Source organism: Amphiprion ocellaris, chromosome 6 (assembly GCF_022539595.1).
Source record: "Amphiprion ocellaris isolate individual 3 ecotype Okinawa chromosome 6, ASM2253959v1, whole genome shotgun sequence".
Taxonomy (NCBI): Eukaryota; Metazoa; Chordata; class Actinopteri; family Pomacentridae; genus Amphiprion; species Amphiprion ocellaris.
In genome coordinates, this window is record NC_072771.1 from 20541781 (window position 1) to 20551768 (window position 9988).

Consider the following 9988-nt stretch of genomic DNA (forward strand, 5'->3'; position numbering starts at 1 on the left):
CACAGTTGATGACCTTCAGATAATATGCAGTTACTTTTTACATTTGTCTTATTTATTTCACAGTAGCTTCACCATAAGTAAGATCTCTAACCTGTGTTGCCATTAGTGGCTACTTGCAGATTATTTCAGTTGGCAGATGAAGACGTTTGTGTTCACATTAAACCACGACTGCAAATTACAAATTCACTCAGCTGCAAGACACAAACTGCTTTTTTAGTGTGATGCCCTCCTCATGAAATAAACAGACACGTTTACAATAAAACTTTTATTACTGAATTGCAATGTCACAACATTTACTTTGCATTCATCTGTGAAAACATTTCATTAGACCAATTTCATATAAATAATAGGGCATGTGCTCTCATTGACAACCCCTCTCACAGCAGTGATATGACAGCTTCTGAAAATGAAGCCCAACATAAATACATGTAATGGTATCTGACCCAACAGTCAGATGACCCAACACAAGAGTTTCAGCAGAGCCTTAAGAGAGACTGATAATGTAGAAAAACAGGCAGATGGGTTTTGAATAATCTCCCAACAGTGACGAGACATGTATTGCACTAATATAGCTGTTAAAGACTACTTGTCTCGCAATATAAATATGAGGCGGAAAGACATACACACACACATTAAAAATACAGACCATTCCAGCTGAGACGTGCATCTCAACTGCATTGAAAAGTGCTCCTTCTACTAATTATAAATCATATTGCATTTGAGGTTTCTGCAGAGTGCTTATTCCATCCAATGACTACAACAACAAAAAAGATGTGTTCATGCACATGTAAAAAGGCATAAAGAAAGGCAAGTACTCACATAGTACTCACAAAGTACTCACAAAATGAAATAAAATGCCACCGTGGTATGTTTGTCAAACTTCATAAAATTCAGCATGTAGACCAGGTATTTATTTGGGTCTGGATTATCTAGAGAGAAATGTACCATTGTGTTTGTCTTTTCAGAAATAAAATAGAGGACACTTGGAGGCAGCTGCCATTTGAATTTGACAAAGTGTGGCTGGCAACAACATGAATTCTAAAAAAAAAAAAAAAAAAAAAATCAAAAATAACTTAAACACAGATATTGCTTCAGAAAGCCTGAAGACTCATGTAAGATTTTTGTCATTTGTCCAAATCTCAGTACCATCTTAACAAATAGTTGAGAGCAGCCTTTAAAGATACAGAAAAGGAGTGAATATTGGCTTTGGAAAGTGAGATACGCTGTTCAGACTTTACACTCTACAAAGTTTAGAGGTTGATTGGGAGCGTTGGCGAGCCGAGGCCTTCCTCCAACCACGGTGCAGAGGAGGGGGTGCAGCGCTGAACGGCGCGTCGATGAATGCGGCGGAGTCGCAGTAAGTACAGCATAATAGACAAAAACACAATGAAGAAACAGGCCAGGAATAAGTAGTGGTTGTTGACAAAGGAGAAGCTGTGCCGCCAGTGAGAGTGCAGTCCTTTTAGACTTTCCTGCTGGATGTCCCTGATAGAGGCCACAACAAAAACAATCCACATCTATTAGATGAGCTTTAAACAATAAGATAATATGCTCATAAGAATGCAGCTGGGAGCTGGTTCATCATATTTTAAATGATCTGACTACACTTGGGTTTTCACATTTAAGAACCTCAGTTTAAATTTCATGAGCTGTTATCTCAGCAGAATGTCATTAGGCGCAAACCTGCCAAACTGCAGTCTTATTCCAGGTTAGTTGGATCAAGACCATCGCTTTTTCTGTATTTGTGGAGTCGTTTATGTGGAAATCACAAAGATCGTGAGCTTACAAAATACAGAATTTGCAGAAGAATTTTGTTGTTTAGTTTAATTGCTTGCATCCATGAATTGTTATTTTATTGAGCCTAAGTTTCATTTTTAAAGTTTTCACTGGACAGGTTGAGCCCAGTGACATCCCTCAGCCTTTGTTTACCTCCTGCCACTGTGTCTATTCATATTAATGCCACAGCTGTTACCAGAAAATGCTAAGTACCAATCCTTTTGTGTACGTGTTGCTACTAAAGACAGCTGTGTAGATAAAGCAATCATTCTTTCACTTGCATTTAATGGTTTAACTAGATGAGATGTCACAAGATTATCATCACTGAGTGTACTACTCAAGGCTTGATTAGTAAACTGACTAAGAAAGGGGCACATGTAAGAGTAAATCTTACCTCAAAGGTAGAAACCGTGTTCTAAAAAGTATAGCTCCAAGAGTCCACTGGACCTCCTTATCATAGACCAGTAGGGCAGTTTTCAGGTTTTTATAATTGGTTGGAAAAGAGAAACCTGAGTGCAAAACTTCATACATCCATGCCGATTTAAAACACTGGTACCTGCAGACATTAAAACAAAGCCACTGGTAAACATTCTTGTAGCAGACATGTGCTTAGTCTGATAATCATGTATAACTTACTTCAGTCTGTGTAGATCTGCATGAGAGGCGTACAATCCAGAGTCAAAGCGTTCCCTCAGAGTCTTCCACTGGGTGGCACAGTAACCCTGCAAATGTTTAACAAAGGTTTCAGGAAGGTTTCCAGTGATAAGACATTTCTAAACAGTTTAAAATCCTCTCTGTTACTCCCAGAAATCACCCTATTTAACCTACTGTAGCATGATACTAATAAAGGCCAATAATAGACTATTTTTACACATTTAAAATGGAATTACAGAATATTAGAACTATTTCTAATAAAGGATCAACCAATAAGTTTTTTCAGGGCTTAAACCAGTTTTTACTAAGCAGACAACCCATGTCTGGAACTGATATAAATTTGCAATAAAAATGAAAATCTTGGAATCAAAATTTTATTGAGATGCCTCGATTTTTACTTTACATATCTGTAATTAAAGAGAACTTTTCAAAGTTCATCCTTCAGTGCTCATAGGCTATTAATGTTGATATTTAATCAGTCAGACAATACAGGGGAGACTACAGATAAAGAGAAGTGGCAGCATCAGAGCCAAAGTAGCACTTTAAGAAAAAAAAAAAAATCAGTAATCAGTTAAAAAATAATTTAACAATACCAATAACAAGAAAAATGCTGAATGTTGGATCCAATAATTGAAGAGACAGACAACTGGTCAACTCCTAATTCCCAGTCCATCCTAGAACACACACCATACATTCTTTTGACTTTAATGCAAGTAAATGAACAACCTTAAAACAGCATGAACATTACCGACATGGTTTCAATTGATTTGTGGAACATTTTTATAAAGAAAACATGTCCTGACCAAAGAAAACTAAAAGTAGCCAGTTGTGTTGTGTTTTACAGAGGCATTTTAACTGCACTATAGAATTGGTCTTTTAACAGAAATAAAATTTCACTCCAGGAAGCTTTCTGAAACATGCATGAAATAAGAAGAACTTACAACGGATGGGATGCTACATTTACCTTGGCAGCCTGGGCGTATTTGGAGGCATTATAATCTCCACCCATGCGCAGCACATCCTCGGTGCAGTAGTAGAACTCAGAGAAGCCATAAAACTGACTGTTGGTGTAGTCAATCGTTGGCTGGTAGATACCGCTGAGGGAGGTTTGGGTCTCATTGGTGCGGTTGAGGAATGGCTGCAGAATTTGTCTACAGTGGTCAAAGTCTCCTGTGCCTCGCAGATATAGCTTCTGTGTAGACTGACTGATCTCATCCTGCAGGTCAGTGGGGAGACAAGGATCCAGAAGAGGAGACTCTGCAGTCTCACCTACATGCTGACCTAAAAGCCTTAACAAATCAAGAATGCAATGTAGTGAATGCTCAGAAACATGTACAAAGTAAAGGTTTGATCAAGCAATGCTCTGTGGATCTTACTTGTTTCGAGTGGTAGTATTTCTGATGAGGCTCTCCTCGTATCTTTGGCGTGCTGCATTTCCTCCAAAACCCAGGAAGGTGGACACGTAAACACGATAAACATGCTCTGTGCGATGAGCGTCACACCCTAAGTTGAACTCTGCCAGTAAGTTCTTGGCAACTTCCTCCTACAGGAAAAACAGATATCAGCCTGAGAAACCTCATTTTTCCCATGCATATCTATATGGGTTTACTGGTTACACACAAGTACATTAACATGGTTTATTACTGCATATCATCTACATAAGGCCATATAAGAGGAAGCTAAATATTAAGTCCAGTCTAATGTATCTAAAAGAAGCAGAACTTCTCTAACAGGTTGACAGTTTTTGATTGAACATCATATGGTGTAAAGAAAAAACGGTAAGAGCAAAAAGGACAAACAGCGTATGCCGATCCTGCTACTGTACTAAAATCACTACAACACAAACACAAATTCTACACATGGACAACTTCCATTGCATTTGATGGTCTCTACATAAATGATGGTCTCAGTCCAAAATCCTGCTATAGAGTCATGCAGCAGGCTTACAGTATGCCTTCAATAGTGATGAATGGAGAGCAGATCGTCTCCACGGGACAAAAATGGTTCATAGGGGTTTAACCGGGGAATGACAGAGGTTGGAAGGAGGGAGAAGAACAAAGGGTGAGTGACAAAAAACCAAAGACAGCACGAAAACAGAATTGGTTGTGGATAATAACCTGCTGTGGAGAAGCAAAGCTTACAGTTTTGGGCACTTCGTATGCAATCTGTGTGGAGACGCCGCCCATGTCCAGGACACCAGCAGTCCTTTTCCTCATCAGCGCCTCCTGCTGATCGCTGCCTGGAACATTTACCTCCACTACAGCCTCCCCATCTTTTGGGATACACAGCAGAGAAGTCAGAGAGTCAGGCATCGAAGGTATATGGTGTCATTACTGTGTTACTTGCATTCTCCAGAAGTCTAAGTTTACTAATGTGACACTTCAGCTGTTTAATGACAAAACAAGACATGCCTTTTTAAATAGAACATAACTAGATTCGTATCTGCTTGGGTCCTTACCATTGTGTACATGGTTAAACCTTCCAAGGACAAAGTTTATTCCAATCCATGCGTAGACACCTAAAACCAATACAGTTTTTAAAGGTATTATTTGAACTTTTATCAGCATCTACAAAGCTACACCACTGGTAAATTAAGAAGTAGGCCTACAATACAGAAGATAACCCTACATTTCACTAATTTAGGTATGCAATGGGCAGGAAATCTTGCAAGGCTCACAAAGTGATGAATGAATATGAAAATGATTCCTAAAGTCATGAATATCAATAAGACAGGAAGCACTTTTAGTCCACAATACTCATTTTCCATGTATTCACCTTCTTGTTTTCCAGAAATCACTTCCACATGGGAATCAGAGAATAGGAAGTTGAAGTGGACTGGGATATCTGTGCGCAGGTCCTCAAGAAGAGCTTCCTGCTGACTGAGATTAAACAGAAATGTCACGTTTTCCGTTTCAGTGTTGTTTAAACCTGAGGTCTGAATATTTCTGGCTGCCACAATTACAGAATATGGGAATGTTCTTATGAGGTCCAACTTTACCTCTCAGGAAGGATTCTCATTCCAGCTGTGCACAGGATATACAAGGGTGTTTCTTGGTGCTTATTTTTGGGAATATGTTGGGCTGCAAAGCTTAGCAGTGGGTAAATATAATCACTGGCTTTCTCTGGTGTTTTCGCTAATTCAGAGATACCTACAAGGACAAAATAAAAGAAAAACATTACTTTAGAGCGAGTATACAGTATCATAGGGTAGCTTTTAATGTTTTGTGGTAGATTAAGACATTAAATCTAGTAAATTCAGCATGCAGTACAAATTGTTGCATCCTCTCCTTTAACCCCCTGAAGCTCAAAAACCACCAGCGGGTTTGAAAAAACAGAGACATCAGATTTTTAACCTTTCAAAAGTCCCTGAACCACTCATCTGTGATGGGCTGGTGGGGAAAACAAACCAAATCTAAGCTTTATGATACTTTACTAAAATTATTGTACTCCATAGGTCTCCTTGTTAACACTTGTGAGCACTTGGAAAAATGTTGTAATGCTGATTCCAGATTTTTTTCATTTTGAATAAAATAAGTGTTAAGAGAAAATCAACTTTCATTTTTTTGTTTAAAAAAATAATTATGGCATTACAACTTACAACTGCATTACAACTGTTATAATGCACAAAAGACATTTTTGAGTTCTCTTGACTTCTAGTAATAGCAATAAAAGAAAAATGCAGTTTAAAAAAACATTCTGTAGTACATATTGGTGTGACTGCACCTCAGTTATCATTCTGCCACAAGGGGAAAATACTCTGGCTTATTTGTATTTCTTTAAACCAATCACAGCCATCTTGAGCACGGCGAAGTGAAGGATGCGGCTTCTGTGTTCCCTTAAAATAATGACAAGTGGACTTGTTTTGGTGGAGGATTTTCACTGACAATACAATGACTAATTCAAATTCCTCACCACAACTTAAAATTTTCATTGTTGGTAGGTTGCTGTCAAAAGGCGGTTGTTGTTTTTCCCCCCATAGTGGAGTAAGTTTTGGAAGCGGTGACACAAGAGACTCGTAAAAATGTGACAAGAGCAAAATACATCCAGAAACTGCCTCGGGGCTCAGAGGATCAAACAATAATGAATGAGAAGCCAAACACTGAGCATCATACCTGGCTTGATCTTCATCACCACAGGTTTGCGGTGTTGATCTCGCATTTGCCGGATGTCCAGCAGTTCATGGGGGTTACCATTGTGCCGGGGCCAGCAGTACACAAACACCCTGGAGCCACTGCTGCCACAGTCCACTACCAGGCCGTAGTTCAGGTTGGGGTTGCTTGTATCTGTTGCATCCACATCAGTAACCCTTGCTAAGTGCCTTTTGAAATAACAAAAAAATATTCATGTTAAAATAACGCTACCCGTGCTCTTACGACATCTGCACTTGGACAGTAGCTGTACCTATGGAAGTGATTTTCCTTTCTGATCCAGCTGACGTGCCCCTTTCCAGCGACCAGCAGCAGGTAGAGCAGTCCCATGAGGCAGAAGACCAGGCCGATGAAGAGCAGCTGCCTGATGGAGGGTATGAGGAGCCGGGGAAGAACCTGGGACGACAGGCTGAAATGCCATGAAGCTGGGAAAAGGCACGAAAAGCTGATCCTGTCAGCAATTAAAAGGGACAGTGTCAGCGAAGAATGCTAAAATGTCACATAAATGAAAGGTATGTGAATAAGGGGCATTCCCACAGAGCATCAAACCAACCTTCCCATGGTGCAGATTGTCTTCAACTTGTTCGTTTACTTTCTCCTACAAATCAAGTGCGCGGAGGGAAGCTTGCTCCACGGCTCCATCCTGGTTTCCTCACTTGTCTGCATGATCTTTTGAAGGGAAAATATCGTTAATTTAAAGGTTGTTCTGTTAGCATTTGGGAACTCTGAGTTCTCGTGTCAGAAAGGCCTGATGTTACACAAGTGCTCTGACAAGTGAACGCAACATGTTCTAGCTTCGGTGGGATTACACATGCTAATACACAATGTCAACGTATTTATAAACTGTACACATAAATTTGCTAAATTGTAGGAAATAAATGTTGTTGAGAATACAGCAGGCAGCAGCTAACATTACCTAACGTGTTCAGGTGTCTGAGCAGAGAAACTATCGTGTCAATTTGATTGGAGGAGGGAGCTAAACACACTAATTTAACACATTTTTACGATTCGTCAGTGTCACATCGTAATGACACACGCTCATAGTGTTTCAATGGCTTAGTACTTACTAATAAATAAATGAGAATCCCGCCTGTTGGGGAGAAGTTGACATTTCTGAGCAGCCAGATGCTAACCGCTGGCTAACTGACGCTACTCGGGCTCCGGTGCGTGACGTGTAGCAGAGTCCAAGGTGTGTTTGATTTTCACCTCCGTGTAGCCCGGACAGCAGCCAACAAACGGGCAAACACAACCCGCCCAACACATCTCTTCTTCTTTTATAATTAATGCAAGCTCTCAGCAAGAGTTATGGCGCATTACCGCCACCTACTTCCTGGACCAAGGAAATAATTTGAAGCAAATCTACGAAATGTCACGAGTCAATATTACCACAATAAATAAAAGCACAAATAAAATAATGTGGCAACTAAATTAATACGTTTTTACTGTTAAACACGCATATTTTTAAATTATTGCTTTAAAAAAATCTATTTCAAGGGACTTTTATTTCCTAGTGCCTCATCTTTTTTATTCCAGGAGCCATTTCACAGTAAAGGTGATTATTTCGATAGCTATTTATTTATGTATTTATTTATTTAACCCTTAGATGTACAAGTGATTGGACCCTACACTCTTCTATAAATGGGTAAAAAATGACCCCTATAAGAATCAATGTGTTTTTATGCCGCTTTTGTCATTTTGGCTAAGAAAAATAATTTGTATTCTTGCTTGTATTATATTTTTGTCCACACAAGGATGACTTCCTGTTTGAAATATGTTTGTTTTTCCACTTTATAGCAGATTTCTAACATTTTAATAATTGAAAAACAAGAATATTACACAGAGCAGCAACAGAAGAACATCGTCATCTATTTTTTTTTAACATTTTTCCACTCTTTTCCTCCAGCTGTTGCTGCTCTCTGTCCCTCCAATTTTGTGTGCTTCATCACCTCTTGTATGATATTATCAGCGATGAAGAGCTTGGGGTAGTAATACAAATACAACAATTTCTTTAAAAGTCTAAAAGGTAATTTAAAAATGTAAATGGGATGATATCAAAAACATGTTTTTTGGCTAATAGGTGGAATATGAAATGATATAAACTTTTCATTACAAAGATATTGTAAAAAAAAAACCAACAATCTCACCAGGTCATTTTTGACCCACCTGTGCATTTAAGGGTTAGTATTGAATGAAACTGTACTTCACTGACTGTAGCCACTCCAGTCATTTTTACTGATTGATTGCTTTAAAGGACTAATTCAAGTCATATACCACAGTTATATGCCGCTATATTGTGATTAAAATGTTATTAATGCATCATAATGACTTAATTTTTTTCTGAGTGTTATATTTTACAGATTAAAGCCCATAGAATCATCATAAAGAGGATAATTCCTTTATTTTTTTTTTTATATAAAACCAACCTGTAAATAATGCCATTCACAGACTAGTTTTCAAATATAAATGAGATTTATACATATCAAACACATACAACACTATGGTACTGCCTATAAATGACCCAAAATACCAGGCCTGACTATATTAAAACTGCATTTTTGTCACAATTATTCTCTTAGTTTCACAAAAATACACTTCTGCTGTCATGACAGATGTAATTATTTTTACCTTATAAACTTTTGATCCAGATAAAAGCAGCTGTTGCCTATATAAATTGGGCATTTAACATGTTACAAACCCAGTAGCATGTTCCAATTTCCATACAAGTCTAGCAAATAGTTGAGGCTGCATGAAATTAGAACAAACTGACACTGTAATATTATTTTTTTTCTTCTTAAATTTCTGTATCATTTTCAGCAGGCACAAATCTGAACAGACATGTAGTCACATTACTGGAAAGGGATGCACCAACCACGGTTCTTGGAGCTGCGTGCCAATATTGGTCCAAAAACATCACAGAGAGCAGGAGACTCAGTTTGCTCCCAAAATAATCCCCACGCCTTTCTCATTAACTTGCTCTACAATTTCACATCTATTACAAACTAAAATAAAACTTGACTGTGATGAAAACAGCTCAGTCTAATGACACTCACCAATAAAGAATGTAATGCTACAGGAGCTGAAGTTTAGTTTGTTGATTCCAGCTGTTTGTAAGAATCTTTCCTCTGAGTTTAATAAATATCTGCAGCATCAGACAGTAGCAGGATCCATAGGAGCGTCTTCAAAGCAGGATAGTTTCATACATTTAGGCACATGGAACAACAGAACAACAGCTCCAATAACTTCATTAATTACTTATACAGTAATTATAAACTATTCTGACATGGAGACGGGATCAGTCCAGGTCAGCATTCAAAGCTAAGTCATACTGTGTGCTTTTCTTTACCTGAGACCAGTGAGCTGTTACACTGAGTCACAGAGTAGATGCTACAGTTAAATCATTTGTTACATAG

The 9988-nt window shown here is 38.4% G+C and overlaps 1 protein-coding gene across 2 annotated transcripts; it reads right to left on the minus strand.

Moving 5' to 3' along the window:
- Positions 1-250: 250 nt before the first annotated feature.
- On the minus strand, positions 251-7803 carry entpd4 (ectonucleoside triphosphate diphosphohydrolase 4). Of its 2 annotated transcripts, none has more exons than XM_023285570.3 (13): positions 7646-7803; positions 7132-7247; positions 6832-7029; positions 6543-6748; positions 5429-5579; positions 5206-5309; positions 4889-4948; positions 4572-4702; positions 3807-3973; positions 3395-3719; positions 2413-2498; positions 2171-2332; positions 251-1485 (listed from the first exon to the last, which is right to left on the minus strand). In XM_023285570.3, the coding sequence occupies exons 2-13, from the start codon at positions 7137-7139 to the stop codon at positions 1251-1253; spliced, it is 1833 nt and encodes a 610-aa protein (XP_023141338.2). In that variant the 5' UTR covers positions 7140-7247; positions 7646-7803; the 3' UTR covers positions 251-1250. The 2 variants fall into 2 exon arrangements, with proteins under 2 accessions (XP_023141338.2, XP_023141337.2); XM_023285569.3 differs by having other exon boundaries at positions 4548-4702.
- Positions 7804-9988: the final 2185 nt, after the last annotated feature.

Bases quoted from the DNA above. Each gene is read 5' to 3' on its own strand.
- entpd4 (XM_023285569.3), bottom strand. The intron at 6,749-6,831 runs GTACAGCTACTG...TTATTTCAAAAG, and splicing joins AAGGAAAATCACTTCCATAG to GCACTTAGCAAGGGTTACTG. The intron at 5,310-5,428 runs GTAAAGTTGGAC...GTTTAATCTCAG, and splicing joins ATGAGAATCCTTCCTGAGAG to TCAGCAGGAAGCTCTTCTTG.